The 26,041-nt window shown below is 31.0% G+C and overlaps 1 protein-coding gene across 3 annotated transcripts in view; it reads left to right on the forward strand.

Annotated features, from left to right (window-relative positions):
* Positions 1-26,041, forward strand: part of VPS13A (vacuolar protein sorting 13 homolog A) — a 179,043-nt gene that overhangs the window by 109,526 nt on the left and 43,476 nt on the right. For all 3 annotated transcript variants that reach the window (XM_039845293.1, XM_039845225.1, XM_039845143.1), the window contains exons 47-59: positions 2,258-2,540; positions 4,512-4,907; positions 5,168-5,272; positions 5,397-5,543; positions 7,617-7,745; positions 8,116-8,249; positions 10,232-10,361; positions 16,248-16,480; positions 19,579-19,732; positions 20,238-20,384; positions 20,607-20,688; positions 21,552-21,621; positions 22,492-22,597. In XM_039845293.1, the coding sequence (XP_039701227.1) occupies positions 2,258-2,540; positions 4,512-4,907; positions 5,168-5,272; positions 5,397-5,543; positions 7,617-7,745; positions 8,116-8,249; positions 10,232-10,361; positions 16,248-16,480; positions 19,579-19,732; positions 20,238-20,384; positions 20,607-20,688; positions 21,552-21,621; positions 22,492-22,597 (2,116 nt within the window). The remainder of the gene's footprint in view (positions 1-2,257; positions 2,541-4,511; positions 4,908-5,167; positions 5,273-5,396; positions 5,544-7,616; positions 7,746-8,115; positions 8,250-10,231; positions 10,362-16,247; positions 16,481-19,578; positions 19,733-20,237; positions 20,385-20,606; positions 20,689-21,551; positions 21,622-22,491; positions 22,598-26,041) is intronic.

The following is a 26,041-nucleotide window of genomic DNA, read 5'->3' on the forward strand; positions in this document are numbered from 1 at the left end:
AAGCAAAGAGCACAGGAGTAGAAAATTTTTTTAATAAATGATATGAGGTCTTAAATTAACAAATTGCTATTTATACCTGTAGAATTTACATATACTGATTCTTAAATTTAATTCATTTGACAAACATTTATCAAGTGTTTTTGTTGTGTGTAAGGCACTACTATAGGATACCAAGATGAATTGGAACAGCAGTCTCCCTTTGGGAGACTGATATATTATGAAATACAGAATGTAGAAAAATGACAGGTTGCAGGGAGTTACAGAAAGAGTTAATAGTTGCAGAAAACTATGGAAGACAAGAGATTAATGATTGATTCCTGGGCAAGGTACATGAATTATAGGTAAAATATAGTAATGTGGAGATGAGCGGGGAAATGCAATCTTAAGGTCAAGGAATTGCAAGAACAAGATAAGGAGGCATGAAAATAGGGTTTATATAGGTCTATAAAGAATAGTTAAGGTTCGATTGGAGTATATTGGAAGATGAAATTTGAAAGATCTAAGTTCACATCGAGGTAGTTGATCTCTCATTGTCTTGGCCTCATTTATATAAATTTTGTCTTCATCTTTAATATCATGTTTCTTCCTTTCTCTCTGAGAACATTTGGTGTTCTGTTTCAAGACCATTCACTCTGTCAGCTCTTCTTATCTAGAACCTCTTGCCATTGATCATTTCGTGTTTACTCCTCATTCATTTCTTAAACTTTCCTTTAACCTTGCATATTTCTTTAATTCAAGTCTTGTCTTTAGAACAGAGCTTTTTGGGAAAATTTTCATTTCTGCAAAACACTCTGCAGCCAGACTAGAAAGAATTAACCACATTCTCATGCCCTCAGTCGGCTGCGTACATGTTTTTGGTACCTATCACAGTACAGTAGTTATCTTTTAACAATACATTTCCTGCCTGATGGTGATCTCTTTAAGAGTCAAGAATGACATACTCACTTGTTCATTTTTAGTTTGACCTTTGGTAAATAATGAATCTAATAAATATTTTGGTGATCTGGATGAGTGTATTGGCATTAGCTTAATTTAGAGAAAATTAAGTTTTCATTTTTAAGTATTAGAAGTATAGATGAAAAAGAAAATGAAAATCACAGAATATAGAAGTAGAATAGGCTAAATCTTATAATTGATTTAACAGATCATTATATTTATGTGTATGTCAGGAGAGAAGGAAAGTCTAATATTATTATTTCATAGTCCACAGTGCCGGTAGCTGGAATTTCCTGAGAAAAGAACACACAGAGGAAAAGTGGGTATGGCGGGTTCAGAGTTTAATCTAGCAAACTCAGGGCATGATCAGACATCATTACAAAAGTATGTAGTAGATACTTACAATTTTAGGACTAGAGCTTCAGAAAATAATCAGGAATAGAGATAGTATTGACAATTTTTTTTATCTCTAACAGATAGTGTTACAATCATTAATTAGCCATACAAATATAAAATATTTCTTAAGTGTTTATACTTGGATACAGCTTAGGTTTAAAAAAATTATTAAACCTAAAATATAGGTGAAATGTAAACAAAGAGTGTGATATTTAAATATATGGATTAGTCATATGTGACACCCAGTGATTTTGTCACTATCTTCTTGCAACCTGTGCCCAACATTTCAATAAAGTTAAATTTCTGTTCATTTCATTAATCTTGTAAAACTGGTGATTAATTTTTTCAATAGAAATATTTATTAAGCTCATGAACTCATTCCTAGCACGTTCTTCCTCTCAGGACCATGTATCTAGGAAAGCCAACTTCTTTAAGTTAAATGTACAAGTCATAGATAATAGTATATGCTTGCTTTGCATATATGATCTATATGATATGTATTTTTTGTAAGAAACTAGTTATTGTAAATATCCTTTTTTCAATGTATTTTTCAAGTACAGTTGATATACACTGTTATGTTAGTTTCAGGTATACAATATAGTGATTAGGCATGTATATACTTTATGAAGTGATCATCCCCATAAGTCCAGTATCCATATGACAGCATACATAGTTCATTATAAACATACATTTGAGACAGTATGTTTGTAAGAAAAATATTCGTCTCTGGAAAGCCAAATATCTTGATTAGTTTCCAGAAAGTTAAGATGAAAATATCTGTCTGTGTTACCTATCTCTAAGAAGAATGTGAAAATATAAAAATGTACTATAATAGTATTGAGGGAGGTAATTTTATTGTTCTAAAGCATATAATCATATAATTTAATGTTTTCTTTTAAAGCATATTGTTTAATCTTTTATGCAGATCACTCCTTTCTCTGAAGCCAGAAGACAAGGACTATCAAATGTGTGAAGGAATAGACTTTGAAGAAATTATTAAAAATGATGGTACTTTTCTAAAGAAGAAATGTAGACCTATAAACCCTTCCAAGAAACCATTTATCATTAATGTTGTCCCAGAAAAAGATAACTTGACATCTCTGTCAGTGTATTCCGAAGATGATTGGGACTTACCATACGTATTGCATCTTTGGCCACCTGTCCTACTCCGAAATCTTCTTCCTTACAAAATTGCTTATTACTTAGAGGTATTCCGGAATTTTGTAAATGCCTTTGTGTCTTTGATTTTTGTAGCTTTAGTTATTTAAAATTGTGAACAATAAAACAATGTTTTAAAGTTCTAATAAAAAGTATAGTACTGGTGACAGATAATAATTTCAAATGGAAATGTTTCAATTATGTCGTATAAAAAGAGGATTTAAAAAGAAATATTTTCCACTGCTTTACCTTAGAAATCTGGTTACTAAATTGAATATAAATTATACACACAAATGTGATATGTCATTTAAAAAAATATTTATAAGAGTAATATATATTCCTATTAGAAAGTTTAGAAAATAGAGATAATAAAAATTGCTTAAAATCACACCATCTGAAGGTAGCACTTCAGATGAAAATATTTCAATTTTTGAATATATACTTTTAAATTTTTTCCATGCCTGTATATTTCATATCTTATATAGATGGATACTAATTCTTGAAATAAATATAAGGATTGATATTAAAATAATATTTATGTACTAGGCTTAAATGGAAAAAACCCTGTTACATTGTATTATTCTCATGCTGATTCTTTAAAAGGATTTTATGTCCTATACTTTCTCTTTTAAATCTCTGTTTTAACAGATTATGTCTGATTACTTCCTATTGTTATAACAGGAATCTCTCCACCTTAAGGTTTTAATATTCCATCTGCTATGATTATAAAAAATAAAGTAGTTCTTCATTGTAATCTATTATTTTTATTATAATTTATTTATTATTGGGTTTACTATATGTTTATACTTCTCTAACAAATTTTTGGGGGGAATGACGGTAACATATCTGTGATAAAAGAATATCTTTTTCCTTATGGTTGGCAGATATAGTGGTTAAGAATTTCAACTTCGCTGTCAGATAGATTTGAGATTTAATCCTAGCTCTGTCATTTTCTAGCTGTATATCTTTAGGCAAGTTATCTTTCTAAATCATTTGTCTTAGTCAATAAAATGTGGGCAATAGTAAAACCTACATGATTGGGATATGGGGAAAATTAAATTAGATAATGTGTGTAAAGGATTTAGCACAGTGTCTGATAGGCACATGGATGCCTTTTATTTACCTCTTTAATATCACCAGCACTACTATTCTATTTTGTAGAATATTAACATTTCAAGTACTAGAGCTTAAATTATTTTTGGTTTAAATAATTTAAAATCTTAAGATCAAAAGATTTCTGTGTTATAACAACAGGAAGGAAACAGGTTATCGATGCTGGGAAAACTGCTGATATATCCAGACATACTATCTATATTCCATTCCCATAGAACTTTCAATTTGATGCTTTTCAGGATCACATTCTGTTTGCTAGTTTCCAAAGGATATGATCCATTTTTAGGAAGACAATTTAGCTGTGATATGGAGAAAGGATTAGAGGAGACAAGAGCAGTTAGTAGACTCTTAAAGTGAGAGGTAACAATGATGTGAACTAAGGTAATGGAAGTGTGGGTGGAGAGAAATGAACAGTTTTGAGAGATATATAAGATGTATAAACAGTCTATAAACAGTGACCGATGAGGGATTGTTAAAAATCAAGAATAGGAGTTAGTAAGGATTGCTTATTTTGAATTACCATCAGTTTTCTCATACACTTTTCATTATCTTTTAGTTTTCAAAACTAAAATCACTAATGGATAAGATTTTTAAAAATGTTTTACTAATTGGAGTGTTTTATAATGTTTATTAGTTCCAGCAGTTTCACATTGTTTAGTTTTATCCTCAAACTTGTCCTTTGAGGTCCATCACTTAGACCATTTTATAAATACAGTAACTCAAATCTCAGATAATTTATAGAAGTTTACATAGTTGGCAGAGCAAGGCCTTGAATATAAGTCTTCTAACTTGTTTTGACAGAGGTATTGCAAAAGCATTTTGTATAGCATTTAGAATCCTTAAATATAAGTTTTTGGCATGTTATTCTGAAACATTTAAAAATTTACTATATATTTTTTTTATTACAGGGAATTGAACATAGAGTTTTTACTTTGGATGAAGGACGTTCTGCCCAGATTTGTACTGTGCAATTTGATAAAGCCCGGCTACATTTAAAATTACTTGACTATCTTAATCATGATTGGAAAAGTGAATATCATATAAAACCTAATCAACAAGATATAAGTTTCATCAACTTCACATGTGTTACAGACATAGAAAAGACTGATTTAGATATTGCTATCCATGTGACGTATAACCCCGGCCAGACAATTATCGCATTTCACAGTCCTTACTGGATGGTCAATAAAACTGGTCGAATGTTACAATATAAAGCAGATGGAATTCATCGAAAGCATCCACCTAATTACAAAAAGCCAGTTCTCTTTTCTTTTCAGCCAAAGCACTTTTTTAATAACAATAAGGTATGTATTTTTTTTTATTTTCATTCTTTTTTAGCTATTTATCAATCCATTTTAGATTTTAGAATTTTGAATAAAATATGAAACAAAAATAACATTTGTTAAATATTTGAGGTTAAAGAGGTTAAAAAGATTAGAATTTATTGCGAAATGTTTTGTACATTAACAATATAATATTATACTAAAAAACAAAAAATATTCAATTTAGGTAGGAATTTTTAAAGGTACCTAAATTGTAATGTATTTAAATTATTTTTTCCTAGGTTCAGCTTATGGTAACTGATAGTGAATTGTCAGATCAGTTTTCAATTGATACTGTTGGTAGTCATGGAGCTGTTAAATGTAAAGGTCTGAAAATAGACTATCAAGTAAGTTCATTCTGTGCTTATCAGAAAACTTTTATTTAAACTATATCTATTGACTACTGAATTTTTATAAGGATGTTGTGATAATGTAACAAATTTTTGTAATGTTAATATTTTTTTTCCTTAGGTTGGTGTCACTATAGACCTCAGCAGTTTTAACATTACCAGAATTGTGACATTTACCCCTTTTTATATGATTGAAAACAAAAGCCGATATCGTATAGCAGTGGCTGAAGAGGGAAATGATAAATGGCTTTCTCTTGATTTGGAGCAGGTGGGTGGATAAATTTCAGTAATCTTCCTCTTTGGGTTTTCATTTTCTTTGAAGTAAGATAACTGAGATCACTAATATTTTAACTCCCCATCCCTCCATTTTCTTTCAGTTCCATGAACATTTATTATTTGTACCAAACTCTAGGTATTTAATTATTAAAAATTGAACCTTGCCATCTGGGAATACATTGCTTGATAAGGGAGGTATACATTTAACAGTTACTAACCAAATGGGGTCAAATACAACAGGAGATGACCAGATAAGGTATAAATGTAGGAAAGGGAAGGAAATGATTTGTTCTCTCCCAGAAGCTTTCAGGAATGCCTTTACAGTGTAGATTAAGCCAGTTATTTTAAGAAGGTGTTAGTGACTTAAGAGTGAAGTGTTTATTCTACTCCATCTTTAGCTAATAGATTTCTGTGTAAAAACTTTTTGAAAGACTGCCTAAGGTTGATAAAATATTTTGCTTTGGAAGAAATTTTACTTTAAATCTGTTAGGATTATAAGAGAAGTGTCTGCTATTTTTATTCAATTCACTATTCTTTCTTGCTTTTTAAGCCATCTTTCTGGGATCATACTTTATGATGTACATCCTTTAGAATTTCCTTTAGAGTTGGTTTTTGAGGAAAATGCCATCAGTTTGTGTTTATCCGTAAAGGTTTTTATCATTATCATTTATGATAAATTTTTGATAATCAGTTCTTTTTTTTCTCAACATGTTATAGATTTTACTCCTCTGTTTTCTGGCTTCCATTTCTGTTGAAAATTCTGCTGTGGGTCTATCATTTCTTCAGAGGTCATCTTTCTTTTCTCCTTAATTGGCCTTTACGGTCTTCTCTTTATCCTCAGTATTCTGTAGCCATACTGTTTATCTACATATGGATTCCTTTTATATATCCTGCTTGAAATGCCTTACTCCTAGATTCGTGGATTAATGTATTTCATACTTTCTGTAAAATTTGCAACTATTGTCTCTTTAAATATTCCTTTCCTGTGTTCTATTTTCTCCTTCTGGGCCTTTAAATCAGACATATTCTAGACCTTCATGTTCAGTATTCCTTCTCTCTTAATATCTATTTTATATTTTCCATTTATATAACTTTTTGCTGCATTCTAGATAAATTCTACATCCATATCTTTGATAAACGTTTACTTTTACTGTCTAAACTGCTATTGAGCCTTCAATTGAGTTTTTATTTGAATAATTAATTATATTTCTCATTTCCAGAAGCTCCACTTTTTTCAAGTCTGCCTGTTCATTCATTCTTTCAGCAAATATTTATTGTGTACTCCTTATGTTCCTTGCAATACATCCATTAACAAAACTACAGGCCCACGTCCTTGTTTATATTTCAGTGAGATGAAGGGAAACACTAATAATACCATAATCAATTAGTAAAATAAATAGTTTGTTTAAAGGTGACAATTCTAATGGGGGAAAAGGAAATAAGACGGGCAAAAGGTTTTAAGAGTTCTAATGAGCAAGGGGTGGGCTGTAATTTTACGTAAAGTGGTTGAGGACAGGACTCATTGAGGTTACATTTAAATGGGCTTGGAGGAAATGTGAGAGGTAGCAATTGTCAGGCATCATATGAGCTGGAGCTGAGCTGCCAAGGTGTTGGAACAGTTGATTAAGACAAGCCAAACCCAAAACGAACATAAAATCAAGCTTTTAATCACTTACTGGGATACCTTCTATGCCTTTTACAGCCTTAACCATATCCCACGTCCAGTTCCATTAGTTACCTTTTATGTTTGACTGAAACTAAGTAAGGTACTTGACTCTAGGGTCAGTTTCAAGTATACAGTACATTGGTTAGACATCTATATAGTTCATAAAACGATCCCCGCAATTGCCCCCTCCCTCCCCTGGCCCTCCACCTAGCTAACATATTAATGCTAACTGTATTACCTATGCCATGCTCCCCATCTCTGTAACTAGCTATCAACTACTAATTTGTACTTCTTTAGCCCTTCACCCCATTCTCCCAGCCCCCCAAACCTCTTCCCCTCTGTCCATCACCAAATTAATCTGTTGTTTTTTTAAATAAATATATGTAATATATGTTTTAGTGTATCCCCTTTTGGCCTGAGGATGCTTCAAATAAACTTCTTATTAAAGTTGAAAGAAGTGAAGGCCCTCCCAAAAAGATACATTTTAACAAGCAAGAAAATTGTATTTTATTGCGTCTGGATAATGAGGTAAGAGAAGCTAATATTACTTACTAGTATTTTATTTTATTTTTTGTTTCAAATAATTATCTCTTATGATATTTTTTTCCTTTCACCAAAAATGAACAAACTTCTTTTTGTAAAGGGAAAAAATACTAAAAGGAAACTGAGACATAAAACAATTTGCCATACAGAACGTAAGTCAGAGTGCCTAGAATATACCACATCTGGAATTTGACCCATCTGTATACAATAATTGAGAACATGGTTTCCCAGACATGTAGTATAAAATCCTGAGTTGCTTTCTAAATCATCAAAAAAATGTTATGAATAATTTTATTATTAGTTAATATTATTTGGAAAATGATCACAGAGAATATTTTCTTTTCCATTTTTCTAGCTTGGAGGTATTATAGCAGAAGTTAATCTGGCTGAGCATTCTACAGTTATTACATTTTCAGATTATCATGATGGAGCAGCTACATTCCTGTTAATAAATCACACCAAGAATGACATTATTGAATACAAGCAAAGGTAAGAAGATTGTAAAAATACAGCATATCCTGACTTGAGCAGAGTCTAGATTGAGACATTGAGTTTATGATGATTTCATAAGGATATAAACACCGATCATGGCATTGTGGCTATGTAAAACAATGTTCTTATTTTTGGAAAATGTACACTGAAATACGTAAGGATAAAACTGACTCGATGGCTATACTTTTTTTAAATTGTGATATAATTGATGTGTAACATTATATTAGTTTCAGGTGTACAAAAATAATTATTTGATATTTGTATATATTGCAAAATGATTGCTATAATAAGTCTAGTTAACATCCATCATCATAGTTACACTTTTTTTCTTGTAATGAAAACTTTTAAGATTTACTCAGCAATTTTTTAAAAAATACTATAAAGTATTATTAACTATAGTCACCATGCTGTACATTACATCCCATGACTTATCTATTTTATAGCTGGAATTTTGTACCTTTTGACCACCTTCACCCATGTCATTCACCGCCCCTGCCTCCTCCCCTTCCCCCGCCTCTGGCAACCATTAATCTGTTCTCTGAATCTGTGTGTTTGGGTTTTGTTTGTTTGTCTGCCTTTTAGATTTAACATATAAGTGAGATCATATGGTATTTCTCTTTCTCTGACTTATTTCACCTAGCATAATGCCCTTAGAGTCCATCCATGTTGTCACAAATAACAACTTTTCCATCTTTTTTATGGCTGAATAATATTCTATTGTATAAATATACCACATTTTATTTATCTATTCTTCCATTGTTCGGCACTTAGATTGTTTACATGTCTTGGCTATTGTAGATAATGCAGCAGCAAATGTAGGGGTGCATATATCTTTTTGATTTAGTGTTTTTGTTTTGTTTTGGATAAATATTCAAAAGTGGAATCACTGGATCATGTAGTAGTTTTATTTTTAATTTTTTGAGGAACTTCCTACTATTTTTCATAGTAGTCATACCAATTTATATTCCCACCAAGAGTTCACAAGGGTACCCTTTTCTCCACATCCTCACCAACACTTGTTATTTCTTGTTTTTTTTTTAATAATAGCCATTCTGACAGGTATGAGGCGATATCTCATTGTGGTTTTGATTTGCATTTTCCTGATGATTAGTGATGAACATCTTTTCTTTTTTTTTACACCTACAGCCCCTGGTCTTCTTAGATAGTAGAGCATCTTTTCATATGTCTGTTTTGGCCATCTGTGTGTCCTCTTTTAATGTACTTTTAAGTGTTACAAAAAGGAAAATGGAAGAACAGAAGCAATTATGGCAAAAGCTTGATCATTGTGGAATCTTGTGAGGAAAATGTCAGTTTATCATAAGAATTTTGTCTATTTTTCATATTTTTCATGTTTTTAATAAATATAAATATTGAAACTTCATTATTGTGTCCCAAACGGTAGATACTGGTTGTCTTCTTGTTGAGGTGTGTGGGAAAGAACTGCTACATTTTTAAACTTCCCTACAGATCATATTTAAATCTTGATTTTTCAGGACCACTATTAACATTTGTTTCAATTTTCTGTGATATCTTATCCTTGTAACACTACAGTTTATGTAACTTTCTGTTCCTGTACTTATCGGTCCCAGGCTGTCTTGAATTTATTTTGTCTGATTCTTTTGTTTGTTTTCATCTGTCACTTAGGAAAAGGTTACCAACTACATTAGATTTAGTATAGATAAGATAAAGTAATTGGAATAATTTTTTCCATAATTTGTGTTACACAAGTTGACAAAGTAATTTCAAAGACCTGAAGACCTTTATTTCCTAAGTAGGACACACACATTTTTCCCTTGAAATATTCTCATTATTTTCTTAGAAAATCTTTTTCATTGTATAAGGAAAATTTTCAATCTGCTGTTAATCAGAACTATCTCAAATCTCAATTAATGAACTCAGAATTAATGAAGTGTTATTTGGGGAAGTCTATATATTCATTTGGTGCACTTAATGTAATGCATATTTTTACTATTTTTCAGTTCTCTCAGTGAAATAGAAGATTTCCTCCCTCCTGGAAAAGCAGTATTATATACATGGGCTGATCCAGTGGGCTCTAGAAAGCTGAAATGGAGTTGTGGAAAAAGCCACGGTGAAGTAACACAAAAGGATGTATGTACTGGGCAGATTATTATGATGTTCTCAGAAGCTTTTTTTTTTTTTTTTAACATGGTATTCCCTATCAGCTTTGCTACTTTTAAGTCTCCACTTCTAAAAATACCGCTAAATATTTTAAAAGCAGTATTCAAACTTTAACTTAACCAAAAATGTTGAAAACCTGAAGTAGTCTTATTTTGTCTGCATCATTATTTGCTTCCATTATGTCATAAAGGTAAATTGTGCTTAGGACATGCTTTCAGCATTCACCTCATAAACAGATATGTATGCTCTTCATTGACAGTCATCTTAGGTCATTTTCACTTTTGCGAGGAACATTTAGGGATCTACTAACCTAAAGAGTTTATTTTTGGTGGAAAGCTATTGTTGATTTTTTTTTTTAAATCATGATAAATTTATGCATAAACATTTTCCGGTAACATTTTAAATGGCTTTCAGAAATTGTTTTATTAAAATTTTATTATTCTTTCAAAATACATCTTAATTTGACCCCTAGTCCAGTATCTTTTTTCTTACTGGTAGTTATTATTTCTTTCAATCAATATGCTGCTGGTTCTCTCATTCCCATTTTAGAGGAGAAACTCAACATTCCATTATTAAATATGTCTTTACCGTAGGTTTTTTTTAAATAAATACTTTGTAAAATTAAGGCAGTTGCCTTCTCTTAGTTTGTACAAATGTTGTTTGTTTCTATGTGTCTATAAATGCGTATTGAATTTTTATCAGTTTTAATGCTTTTTATTTTTCATCTATTGAGACAATTATATGATATTTGGACTTTATCTATTTAAAAAGATGAATTATGTGCTTGTTTTTGTTTTTTTTTTAATATTAGACCAATCTGGTATTTCTGGAATTGGCTTGCTAATGTTTAAAACTTTTGCTTGTATTCTTGAGACAAGTTGGCCTGAAACATGCCTACGATGTAATGTCCTTACCAGATTTTGATATTAAGGTTATGCTGATTTCTAAAACATGTTGAGAAGTATTTACAATTAATATAACTCTCTTCCTGTTATCTGGAAGAGTTTATATAAGATCGATTTGATTTGTTCCTTGAATGTTTGCTAGAATTCACCAATGATGCTAAGCCATCTTAGCTGTGGTTGTCTTTGTAGGGAAGTTTTGAATTATGAATTTTATTTTGGTATTATATATAAGACAATTCAGTTTTCTATTTCTGCTTGTATCATTTTGGTAAGGGTTTTTCTAAAAATGTGTTTATTTCATCTCAGTTTTCTAATATATCGATATAAATGTGTTCATAATGCTCATCTTTTTTAACATTTATAGTGATTCTCTTTTTGATTCCTATTAAGGATTATTTGTTCCCTCATTCCTTTTCTTTGATAAGTTTTGCTAAGGACTTATGAGTTTATTAGTTTGGTTTTTTTCTATCAGAAAACCTGTGTTTTGTTCCTTTGACGGTCTCTTTTTTATATTTGTTTTCATTTTTACCAATTTGTGTTCTGATCTATGTTATATATTTTTTATTTTTCTTTAACTGTAATTTGATAATTTTCTTCTAAACTCTTTGAGATAGACACTGTATTAGTCTGTATTAGGGTGCCATAACAAAATACCTCAGACTGGATAGCTTAAACAACAAATTCATTTCTCACAGTCTGGAGGCTAGAAACGGGAGATCAGAGCACCAACATGGGCAGGTTCTGGTAAAGCTGGTGAGGATTTTCTTTCCGGCTTGCAGATGACTGCTTTCTTGCTATGTCTCAAATGACAGAGAACAAGTAAGCTCTCTGGTGTCTCTTATGAGGATACTAATCCTGTTGGATCAGAGCCCTAGCCCCACTCCCTCGTGACATCATTTAATCTTAATTACCTCCATAAAGGCCCTATATCCAAATACTTTCACACTCAAGTTTGGGACTTCAACATAGGAATTTTGAGGGGGACACAGTCAAGTTTGTTGCAGATACTTCGATCATAGTTTTTCATATTTTCTTCACTTCTAATTTGAAATAACTTAAAGTCAAAATTTTTCTCCAAAAACAGCATGTTGTATCTTACAACTTCTGATAGGTTTATATATTTATTATCCTTTAGTTCAATATATTTTCTAAATTTCATTGTGATTTATATTTTATATTTGGTTTCATGGTTACTTTGGTTATTTCTTACTTTTCAAAAGTATGGAAATTTTCTGGTTGTTTGTTGATTTCTAACTTAATTCCATTGTAATCTGAAAACATACTCTGATTCGGTTTCTTTGAAATTTATGGAGATTGAATTTGTTGGCCAATGTGTGGTAAATATTTCGTGGTATTCAAAAAGTATGTATTCTGTAGTTGTTGCTTACAATGGTCTATGTATGTCAGTTTTGTTTAAGTTTGTTAATTGTATTGTTTATATCTTCTGCCTGATTAATTTTTTTATTCGCTTGCGCTGTTACTGTAGGAATTGTGTTTAAAAAACTTCTGATATAATCATGGATTTATATAGTTCTCCTTTGGTTTTGTTAGTTTTAGCTTTTATGTTTTGAAATTATGTGAGTAGATACAAATTTAGAATTGTTATATCTTCCTGGTATTTGATCCTTTTATTAATATGTATTATTGTGGTGCCCAGCAGTTTCTTTTTAGGCTCACACATTCAGACTGAAAACTGTCATAGGCCACAGCTTGCAATTTGCCTACTTGGACAATTCAGGCCAGGAAACACAGCATGTCAGTGAGGAGCATCACACATTTTGTATAGCAGTTTAGGAGGTATTCTCTTTGGACACCTCAAACGACAGCTTTGTTGTGAGGGGACGAGGCTCACTTGGGTGTGTTATCTGCTAGATCTTGACCTAGAAGCCCTACTCCACAATAGCACAAATCTCTTGTAACAACCCATGAGCATAACTTGCATTTTTTTTTTGCAAATGACATGTAAATATTACCACACTGAGAGAAACTTAAAAGTATTGCTTCCTACCATATTACAACATGCTTTCTTGACTTATTAAAACCTGCTGTAAATTAGCACTTGTACTATTTTACCAGTAATATAACAACTTTAGAGCTCTTTAACTCTGTTTACTCCTTTCATCTTATTTACTATTGTTTTTATCTCTAAAAATATGTTAAATTCCATAAGAAGTATTATAACTGTTTTTATACAATTAACATTAACTTTTTGCACTTTTCATTCCTGCCTGTCTTTATATTTTCATTTGGGTTCATTTTTCTTCTCTTTAATATTTTTCTGGTGTGAGTCTCTATTAATGCATTTGTCTAGAAATGTCTTTACTTTGCCCTTTTTTAATGTGGGTTATTTTTGCCGGATGTCATATTTCAGGGTTGGCACATTTTTTTCTCTTTACCTTAGGACTCCAGCATTACATAAATCTTACACCTTTTACCATGTCCTTATGACTTTTTTGTGGTATTCAATATTGTTTCATCTTTTTCTCTGCATACTACAGTATAGATATTTTCTTCGGGCCTGTTTTTCACTGTACTTCTTTTGCTATATCTAATCTACTCTTAAAATCATATATTGAGTTCTTAATTTTAATTATTGAAATTATCAGTTCTAGGATTTCTATTGTAGAAATTTTTGTTCTAAAATTATCTGTCTTGTTACATAATTATTTGAATGTATTAATCACAGCTGCTTTAAAGTCTATCTCACAATTTCAATATCTGGATCTCTTGTGGATATATTTATATATCTTTCTTTTTTTCCTTTTCACTCAAACTCATTTTTATGCATGTTTAATTTTTACTCTGTGCTGGATGTGATATATGAACATTTTTGAAGAAAATTTGAAGTCTGTATGATGTTCTCTTTCTCTTAAGAAGGTAAGGTTTTGCCTTTGTTGGCAGCCAGTTTAAGAGGTTTACCTTAATCCAAATGGGGAGTGAAATGATTCAAATCTGGTCTTAAGTCCTTGTCTAGTTAGAGGACTAGTCTACTTCCAGTTGACTCTAGTACCCAAAGAGAATAGCCCTTTGAGGACTCAACTAAAAGCCTAAGCTGTTAGTCCTAGCTTTTTGGTATGCCCTGCACTATAATTCTGGTTCTTCCATTCCCTTGAAATGGGGACTACCCAATATTTTTCTAGTCTCTGCTTCTACTTGTATATTTGGCAGTTGCCTTTTGGAGAAAGCAACACCCAAGTTCACTTTTATTGGCTTACCACCTCTCTCAGATCTTGGCCTCATTATTTCTCAATTCTTTGCCAGCTTTTCTATTTTTTTCAAACATTTAAATATATTTGTGTGTGTGTGTGTGTGTGTGTGTGTGTGTGTGTGTGTCCAGCTTTTGTTCTTGGCAACAGAATTGGTGCAAGACCACCTGGTCATCAACTGGTAGAGCAGAAACTCGGGATATCTTTTTAAAATGAAACTTATTAGCATATGAGAATGTAATGGCATTTTGTATATTGATTTTGCATCCAGAAAACTCACTGAATTATTAATATTGATTATGCGATGTTTATTTTTCTATATAGACAATTATGGCACTTAATAAATAATGAGAGTTTTGTTTCCTCCTTCTCAGTCCTTTCATCTTTAATTACCTTTTGCCTTACTGGACTGGCTAGGATCTCTCTATATTGTTGAATAAAAAATGATGTTTGCAGATACCTTTGCCTTACATTTGATCTTAAATTATATACCTTCAACATTTCACCTTTACAATTAATCTTTGCCAAAATTTGCTGTTTTTGTTTTGTGTCGTCTTGTTTTGGAGAGTTTGATAAGAGGTTAAAGACCATTTCATCTAGTCTTTGTTTGCCAAAGTTTTTATTATGACTGGGTTTTGAATTTCATAAGATGTTTTCTCCCATATAGGTGCTGTTTTATTTGCATTACTTTTCTTTCTTACTTCAAATATCTATCTTGGATCACTTTCTTTTGCCAGTGTTTAATTCTTCATGTAGAATTTCATTCAATAAATCTTTGTTGATTGTGAAATTTAGTAGTTTTTATTTGTTTTTACATTTATTCAGGAAAAAAGATTTTATTCAAACATTAAAATAATCTTTTATTTGATCTGTTGATTAGTACTTTTTGTATACATGTTGTAATGATAATTGAACTTTCTAAGATAAATCTGAGATCCACTACACAATATTAGAAAGACTGCTGAACTATTTGAAAATATGTTAGTTTTTTATTTCTCAATGTAATTTTAGTTCTGTTTTATTTTAGAAAGTATTATGAGTAACATGACTGTTCCTAGATACTGATTTTATAGTTACTACTCCAGTTTTTAATTTCAGTGGATTATAACATGAATGTGTACTATATATTAAAGTTTTGTATTAATCAGAATATTTACTTGACTGGAAATTCATGGCTGACTTTTAATTATTAGAATTTGCTATATTTATTTTGTCATTGAACATCAAGATCCTGATATCAGCATAATATTTATATAAAAGGGCTTCCTGCAGAATTATTCAGCTGTGGTGAATATCCATGTTTCTGTAGAGTCTGCAATTGAGTCAGATACTTTTTATCCTGTTTAATTCAGCTCTGTAAGGAAATATGAATTTCTGACCGAACAACTTGACACATGGCACATTGATTAGTCTTAGTATAAAGGAGAGAAAGTAATACTTTGTGTTATTGATAAGCCTACAAAGAAAGACTGTTTAATTACATTTTATCAAGATGCTAATTTAAAGAACAATTGCCCTGTCTTACTGATTAGTCACTTTATAATAATAACAGCAGAAGCTAACATCAGATGATTCTAATTAAGAAAATTTCCAAATGTCACACAATATTATTAATTCATTTAGTTTGTTTGCCCCTATGAAGGAGGTGCCATTATTATTCTAATTTTTTAAATGTGAAATCTAGATTTCATGTTAGTTGGGATCAAATTCTAATAATTTTTTATTTTTTCATGTTTTTATTTTAGGATATGATGACACCTATAAATTTGGGGAAAAAGACTATTTATTTAGTTTCATTCTTTGAAGGCTTACAGCGCATTATTTTATTCACTGAAGATCCAAAGGTATTTAAAGTGACATATGAAAGTGAGAAAGCAGAGTTAGCAGAGCAAGAAATTGTGTTGGCATTACAAGATGTTGGAATTTCTCTCGTCAACAATTACACAAAGCAAGAAGTAGCCTATATTGGCATTACAAGGTTAGATGCATTATAATTTGGATAAATTTAAATGATCAGTTCTTAATTACCAAGAATAGTGATTGTAAAATCTAAAATAATTTAGTTTAACACTTATGTTTTGACTATTCATTGAGACTAAGGTAATGCTAGTTTAAAGGTTCTTGTGAGATTTTTTTTTTGCCTTTTGAGATTAAAATATATCAAAAATGAGATTTATAAATTCCTTATTATGTCGTTCATTATCCCAGTTGTCTAAAAAGTTAAACTATAGAATATTTAACATTCAAATTATACGTTTTATTTAACATGTCATAAGGAAATGTTTAATTGTCCATTACTATTTACCTAGTGCAGAGTACATTGTAGATGCTCCATAGTTGTTCGAGGAATAAAGACAGTTACATTCTAATTTGACTTTGGAACTTTACAATCTAATAAGTTAATACTATATTATTTCCCATATAAGTCATCACTAGTAAAATTCTTTTTTCCCTTATGTCCTTACTATTTCTATTCATAAAATAAAATTAACATATATATATATTAGTGTCTAATTTTGAGAGTATTTCTAGATTCCATTCTGTTTAACCAGGATAATGTAGTTTTAATCTTTTATTTGGCTTAAACTCTTAAATAAATGTATATATTAAAGTTATATAATACAAATTTAAATTTATTTTTCTCTGTAAATTTATCTAGAAATGCCTCTGACTTCTTATTGAATGGGATCCATGCCATTTAAAAAGGAATATTAAAAACTATTTCCCTAGAAATATTTATTGTTTTCAGAAAATGTGTTCATTATCTAAACAAAAAAGGTCAAATAGACAACAGATACTAAGCCTGTTAAACTTGTTATGTGCTATGTCCTGTGCTGTAACGTCCATGATGTGAATGCAAGTGAGAATAATACATGGTTCCTACCTTTCTGTTTATTAAGTGAATATAAATTTTAGAAGGAATAAACAAGTAGAATAATTAAATAAAATTAAAATAACTTAAATACTTAAACAGAAAGGGTGAAGTAATTTTAGAATGCGGATATTTTTTATTCTATAGTTAATTCTTTCGACAATTTTCCCATCAATTAGATTTGTTCCATTCACACACTCTCTTGCTAATTACTGTTTCACATTTTGTCTCTTTTTAAACCCTCATTTACTCTCTCAGCTCACTGCGTTGCATTCCATTTCACAGAGAAAATTGAGCAATCAAAAGGGACCTTTCAAAGACCAACTCCATGTCACCTTCCTATTCACCAGCGATTTTTAACTACATAATGCCCCAACATACTTCTCCATAGTTATCTAGGTATATCACGTGTGTTCTGTTTACAACATATTTTTCTACTTTTGCATTGTATTCCATTCCCTCTTGCCTCTTTGAGACATTGATTCAGCAATTCTTTTTATCCCATGTCAACAATTTTTGGCTCTCTCTCGGATTGTTTCCATCAGTATTATTTCTCTCAACTTAAAAAAAATTTCTCTTGAGCCTACTTTTCCCTGCTACCTACTGCCAATTTCTGTGCTTCTCTTTGTAGCCAAACTGCTCAAAAGTGTTATGCACTACAAAAGAATTTAATATATTCACTATCTCCGATTGTTTTTTTCCCCATTTTTTCTTTAACCACTCCAAATAAGCTTTTGTTCAACATACCGTGAAACCAGTGTTGTCAGGATCACCAGAGAGACCTGTGTATTGCCAGGTCTGGGTTACAATTACTAGTCCTCAAGTTGCTTAAGTTCATGACATTTAAAACAGATCCTCCCTTGATACAGTGTCTTTGACTTGGCATCCAAGATAACTCACTATCTTGGTTTTTCTTTCTACCCCAACATTCTCAGCTTATTGGTTCCTTGTCTTCTAAATTGCTTAATTTTAGGTGCCCTGAGATTCTCAGACCTTAGTCCTCTGCTCTGTTTCAGTTTAATGATTTCAAATACCACATATATGCCAGAATTTTCTAGAAATATACCTTCAGCCAGATATTTTTCCTAAACTCTAGACTTGTATATCCAACTGCCTACACAAAATCTCTACACAGATGTCTAATAGACCTCTTATCCTTTACATACATAAAACCCAATTCCTGAACTCCTCCTCCTAAAACCAGTCTCCCCATTGGAGTTAATGACAACTGAATCCTTCTAGTTGCTCAAGTCAAAACTTTGGAATCATCTTGACTCATCTCTTTATCTCACACCCCACATCTAATTCATCTAGAAGTTCTGTTCTGGCTCTACCTTCAAAACACACATAGAATCTGACCACTGTTCCCTATGTCACAGTTGCCACCCTAGGCAGAACTGTTACCATTTCTCTCTTGGCTTACTACATTAAATTCCTAAAAAGTTTTCTTGTTTCTATCTGCCATTTCTTTTTCTTTACCCCCATCCCAAATCAGTGTATTCCTAACAAAGCTTAAGTCAGATCATTTCACTGATCTTCTCATAATATTTCAATGGTACCTCATCTCAGAATAAAACTCAGTCTTTACAATACCCTATAAAGCTTTTCCATTATTAGCCTTTCATTATCTATCTTACTTCATTTTCTACTCTTAATGTGTTCCAGGTATACCAGCCTCCTTGCTCTGCTTTGAAGTCTTTGCACTAGCAAAGTCCCTCTACCTGAAATGTTCTCCTGTTATGTGCTGGATATCTCATCTCCTTTAAGGTTGTTGAAATCTCACCTTCTCCTTGACACTACCCGTTGACCATTCTATTTTAATACTGCAATCCCCACCACTTTGCATATCCCAATACTCCAGATCCACCTTATCTTGTCTGTTTTTTCTTTCAAAAGCATTCTACCTCCTAATATGTTAAAATATGCTAACTTACTATATTTACGATACTGTCTGTCACTGCTCAGCTAAAATAAAACTTCAGAATGGCAGAGATGTTCACTGATAATATTCCTACCACCTAGAATAGTACCTAAATAGGAATTTTATAAGGATTGGTTAGATGAATTCATATTTTTAAACTTGTAATATGCTTGCTTATAACTGAAGATGTTGCAAATTTTTACTCAAGGTTTTGTAATTCATGTAATAAACCAGTTAAAATGAAAATGTAAATAGTACCATGATTTTTGCTTTTATATGTAAGTTCTGATGTGGTTTGGGAGACAAAGCCCAAGAAGAAAGCAAGATGGAAGCCGATGAGTGTAAAGCACACTGAGAAGTTAGAGAAAGAATTTAAGGAATATACTGAATCTTCACCTTCAGAAGATAAAGTTATTGAGTTGGACACTAACATTCCGGTAATATGTTTAAGTGTTAATATGAAGTTTCAACATTTATATGCTATAATTAGATTAATTATAGTGCCTTTTTTAAGAAAAGTCTGATTTCCTTACAAAATAGTAAATCCTGTCATATATACTATATAAAATATTTTAAAGGGATAGTTATCTGTATTAAAATCTCAGGCTTTCTCTTGAGATTCTAATGATCTTATCTGTTCCTTGGTTAACAAGCCAATAAGTTTCACTTACTTCTTTAGTTCTAAAATTGTATATTTTATCACTTTTTTGTGATATTTTAGTAAATTTGTTTTTAAAATGTTACAACTAAGCCGTACAGAGTATATGAATATTTTTGTGAATTATATGGATATGAACTATAAAGGATCTCAGTCTAAACCTAATCAAATATTTAGCCCATTTAATTAATATTTTTTAAGTTTTTTGTATAAATTTCTAATTTCAGTTAATTATGAATAAAGAGAAATACTATGTTTTTTTTGGGGGGTGACATATTTTTCAGGTTCGCTTCACACCTAGCGGTAGTAACATGAAAATTCTACAACCACATATAATAGCTATACGAAGAAATTATCTTCCAGCATTAAAAGTGGAATATAACACATCTGCACATCAGTCATCATTTAGAATTCAAATATACAGAATACAGGTGAGTCTGAAAAGATAGTCAAATTACATTATAAAGAGACATAGCTATAAATATATTTCAATGATCTGTTTTATCTAGCAACTTCAGTTTCACTGTGGAACTAGACTTTTTGATTCCTTCTACTTCTTAAATCCTGTTAGTCTAGTTAGGTTTATAATTAACATATGACTACTAACCTGGTTTTTTTTGTTGGTTTTTTTTTTTTGTCTCTCTCTCTTTTAGATCCAGAACCAGATACCAGGTGCTATATTTCCCTTTGTGTTTTATCCTATCAAACCTCCCAAGTCGGTCACCATGGATTCAGGTTTGTTTGTATTTTTATATTGCCATAAAAATGGTTGTATTAACTGTTTGGTTTATTTTACTATAAAATGTGAAATGAAACTATTCTACTCAACTAACTTCAACAAAACTCTGAGTGAATACTGAAGAAAATATTAATTAGAGAAACACATTTAAATTTTTAGGAATATTACTCATTTGTAAACTCCTGGTTTAAAAGCCACTGGGACCTTTGAATAAATTGTAAGGAAGTTCAAATTCAGAGTGTTTCTGACCACAGAAACTATCCTGTATCACCAGATGAGAATGACCAATCCTTTCTTCCATCTTCTTCTTCCCCTTAACATTTTTTCTTTCTTTGTTGTTCCTCTTGTCCGCACTTTCTCTTCCTTCCCCAATACCCTACATCTGTCCCCTCTCCTTTGGCTTTGTACCTGCACTTCCATACCACTGGCTCTAAACTATCTAAGGGGTTGTTCATAATCTGCTTGGAAGCCTTTTGACCAGTATGCATGCCCAAGCCCTTTCACCTAAAAGTCTGGGACAAAACCCTGAAATCTGTGTTTTCACAAAGTCTCTCTGATGATTCTAATACTTCTAGTTTTAAAACACAAATTTAAAGGATTAGTTGCCCTTAGAGTGAATACAGATAATTTAAAAAAAACATTCTTGGAGTCTGAAAATAAGATTGTAATGGATCGTGCAAATGTCTTTAAATGACTTTCATTAATATTAAAAGTACTCTCATTACTACAAATATTAAAACTATTATGATTTAGTAAATAATTTCATTGGCTATTGTGATGTGCATTGAATTTCAGGAATATATTTATTATCCTTCATTTAAAGCATCGTGGAATTAATTGTATTCATTAACCTTTACAGCACCAAAGCCCTTTACAGATGTCAGTATTGTTATGAGATCTGCAGGGCACTCCCAGATATCACGTATTAAGTAAGTGTCTTAATACATTCCTCATGTGTCCCATAATGTTTTGATTTAAATATGCACGTTAATTGTACTCTTTTAAAAAATAAATTTCAGATGAGTCAAAGATTTAAGTATCAAGTACTAAGTTATAAAGGTCATAGAAAAAATCTACTAATTATTTTATAATCTTGGAGAATCAGAAGGCTCTAAAAACTAAACATGAAATATGTTTAGTTTTTAATAATAATTGTTTCTAAATTAATGGGTATTTTCTTTTTTGCTTTATTTTTTCTCTTAAGTTTTTTATAATTACTGCATATTATTTTAGAAACAAGAAAGAAAATAGTATCTTCAAATTCAGTCACCACTCAGTCCCAGCAATAGACCATTTACAGAAACATTCATCTGTGTATTACTCCCCTATTTCTTGTTTCTTCTACCCTATCACCAAGATAAACAGTCTTTATTCTCTTGCTTTTTATAGTTTTATTGTATATGTGTGCCTAAACATTATTCTTCATTTTTTCCCCTAATTAAAAAATATTTTTTTTTTGAAATTGTACGTATACTTCCAGGACTTGCTTTTTTTTAATTAAACTTTTCACTAAAATTTATTTTGTGGTATGTACCTAGAGTTTATTCATAATCACTAATACGTAAGATTCTGTTATATGACTTTATACCACAGTTAATTTCTTCTCTATAGGCATTTTTATACTTGAGTTTGTTGCTATTATGAAAAGTGTTGCCATGACATTTATTGATTATTATTATTCATTTCTCTAGAAAGTCCTAAGTTTCAATGTTCTAATATTTATCTAGTACTTTTTCCTCATCTAATTTTCTTAATGCAGTTAATTGATGATCTTTAATGTTTTCTACTCTGTAATATAGGTACTTCAAAGTGTTGATACAAGAAATGGATCTCAGGTTAGATCTTGGGTTTGTCTATGCTTTAGCAGAACTTATGACAGAAGCCGAAGTAACTGAAAAAACGGAGGTAAGACAATAATAGCATTGATGGAAAGGATTAGAGAAAGAGGAAAGCTAAGAAAAATGATATTATAATATCTTAAAGGTATTAAAATGGTTTTGTTTTGTTTTTAGAATATAATTTTTATTATGTGGTGAGCACATTGATAGAAATCACATTTTCATATTTTAGAAGGTAGAAGCAAGAAAAGTTAAAGTCTTTTTAAGGCGAATTAACAAATAGTAGGAAAGGTTTTAAGCCAATAAATAGTACAGGAAAGAGGATAATCAGTCATGTTCATATCACTGGTTTTTTCTATTTTATTTCCTGGATTACTTTTGATTAATAATTTAAAATTTTTAATTTGACCAGGGTATTTAATGAGAGAAGGCATAAGGCAAATGAAAGGTAATATCTTATTTGTGACTGATGGGAAGACTATAAAATCAGTGATGGGGTGGATCAGATATGGTGCCTTTTTCAGCTGTCTTTGTAGAATTCTTAGGATAAGACAAACTGCATGGATAAAGACAAGGGAAAATATACTTTTTTTCTTTTAATAAGAGTTTATGGGTATGTAGTTTACATACGATACATTTCACCCATTTAAAGTGTACAGTTCAATGGTTTTTAGCATATTCATAGAGTTAAACAGCCATCACCTCTAATTCCAGAACATTTCACCACCCCAGGAAGAAACTGCCCTATCCCCATGCATCCACTAACATACTTGCTGTCTATAGGTTTTCCTGTTCCAGACATTTTATGTTAATGGAATCATACATTATGTAGTCTTTTTTGATGGGCTTCTTTCACTTAGGATAGATAATGTTTTTAAGATTCATCTGAGTTGTCAAACTATCAATACTTCATTTTTTTAATGGCCAAGTAATATTTTATTGTATAGATATGCTACATTTTGTTTTTCCACTTATCTGTTAATAGACATTTAGGTTGTTTCCTCTTTTTGGCTATAATGAATAATGCTGCCATGAATATTTGTGTACAAGTTTTTATGTGGACATATGTAATTATTTCTCTTGAATATATACCTAGGAATGGAACTGCTAGGAACATGGTAACTCTGTTTAATTGTTTTAGGACTTCCAGACAATTTTCCATAGTGACTATACCATTTTATATTCTCAGCAAAATATATGAGGGTGCTGATTTCAACACATCCTCACCAACATTTGATGTTATCTATCCTTTTGATTCTAGTCATCCTAGCGGATGTAAAATAGTATATCATTGTGGTTTTGATTTGCATTTACCTGATGAGTAATTATTTTAGGCATTTTTTGATGTTTTAATTGATTATTTTCATATTTTCTATAGAAGAATGTCATTCTATTTAGATACTTTGCCTATTGTTTAATGGATTGTCCTCTTTTTATTGAGTTGTAAAAGTTCTTGTTTATTCTGAATACAAGTCCCATATCAGATACATGATTGGCAGATATTTTCTCTCATTCTCTCATTTCGTGTGTTGTTTTACTTACTTGATGTTTTTCGAAGCACAAAAGTTTTTAATGAAATTCCAATTATGTTTAGTTGTTGCTCATGTTTTAGTGTCATTTCTAAGAATCCTTTATCAACTCCAAAATTATGAAGATTTAGCCCTATATTCTAAGAGTTTTAAAGTTTTAGCTCTTACAATTTAGTCTTTCATCCTTCTTGAGTTAATTTTTGTATATGGTGTGAGGTAAACGTTCAACATCAATCTTTAGCATTCGGCTATTTTCAATTGTCCAGCACTATTTGTTAAAAAGACTTTTTGATTTGTTCTCCATTAATGGTCTTGCTACCCTTGCTACCCAAAAAATCAGTTGACCATAGACACATGATTTTATTTCATTGATCTTTATGTCCATCCTTATGCCAGTCCCACACTGTCTTGAATATTGTTGTTCTGTAGTAAGTTTTGAAATTGAGAAGCATAAATCCTCCTACTGTGTTCTTTTTCAAGATTGTTTGGGATATTTTGGGTCCCTTTGTAATTCCATATGAATTTTAGTATCAGTTTGTCAACTTCTTCAGGAGTTGGGAGTCTGATGAGGATTATATTGAATCTACAGATTAATTCTAGGAGTATTGCCATCTTAACAGTATTAAGCCTTCCAATCATTGAACATGGGTTGTTTTCCATTTATGTAGATCTGTTTGGTTTTTTTTCAACGATGTTTTATAGTTTTCAGAAAATAAGTTTTGTACTTTTGTTATATTTATTTGAGTATTTTATTTTTATAGTATTATGAGTGAAATTGTTATCTTTCATTTTTGGTTTGTTCATTGAAACATATAGAAATACAGTGGATTTTTATATATTGATCTTGTATTCTGAAACTCTACAGAACATGTTTATTAGCTCTAATAGTTGTTTTGTGGATTCTTTAGGGTTTTCTTTATATAAAGATCATATCTGAGACTAGAGCTAGTTATACTTCTTCCTTTCTAATCTCAATACCTTTTGTTTCTTGTCTAATTGCCCTGCTAGATCCTCTAGTACAATATTGAATAGAAATACCAAGCATAGACATTTTTGCCTTGTTTCTTAGAGGGAAACTTTCAATCTTTCTCCATTATTTATGATGTTGATGGTGGATTTTTGTAGGTGCCCTATTTCAGGTTGAGTTCTATTCCTAGTTTGTGTATCATTTTTGCCATGATCATGTGTGTTTTGTTCTACTGATATATTTTATTTTATTACATTGAATGTTAAAACAATCTTGTATATTTGGGATAAATCTCACTTCATCATGTATATAATTTATATTTTGCTGGATTCAGTTTGCTAAAATTTTGATGAGGACTTTTGTGTTTATATTCATAAGAGAGATTGATTTGTCATTGTAGGCCCAACAGTCTATGATGTATATTATTTAATCAAATGCTTTTTTAATCATTTAATAGAAGAAAGGAAAAAGGTTAAGTATTGATACTCTTTTATAATTACATGCTTACCTTTACCAGTGCTTTTTGTTTTTTAATTGGATTCTAATTACCATTTGAGGTCACTTGCTTTCAGCCTGAGGAACTTCCGTTAGTATTCCTTGTAAAGCAGACCTGCTAGCAACAAATTCTTTCAGTTTTTTTCAGTCTGAGAATGTCTTTATGTCTCTTCATTTTGAAATAGTTATATTGGATATATGATTTTTGGTTGACAGGTTTTTTTCTTTGAGCACTTTGAATATGTGTTCGTATTACCTTCCTGCCCCCTTGTTTCTGCTAGCAAGTCAACTATGAATCTTACTGGGGTCCCCTTGTAGGTAGTAAGTTGCTTTTCTCTTGTTTTTAAGATTTTTTTCCCTGTCTTTATATATCTATTTGCATTTATTAAACTTGGAATTCATTGAGCCTCCTGGATATATAGTTTATTGTTTTTTAACAAATTTGGGAAGTTTTAAGCCATTAGTTTTTCAAATATTTTTTCAACTTTTCTTTCTCTCCTGTCCTTCTGATACTTCCATA

The sequence above is a fragment of the Pteropus medius genome, unplaced genomic scaffold (genome assembly GCF_902729225.1).
Source record: "Pteropus medius unplaced genomic scaffold, Ma_sr-lr_union100, whole genome shotgun sequence".
Lineage (NCBI taxonomy): Eukaryota > Metazoa > Chordata > Mammalia > Chiroptera > Pteropodidae > Pteropus > Pteropus medius.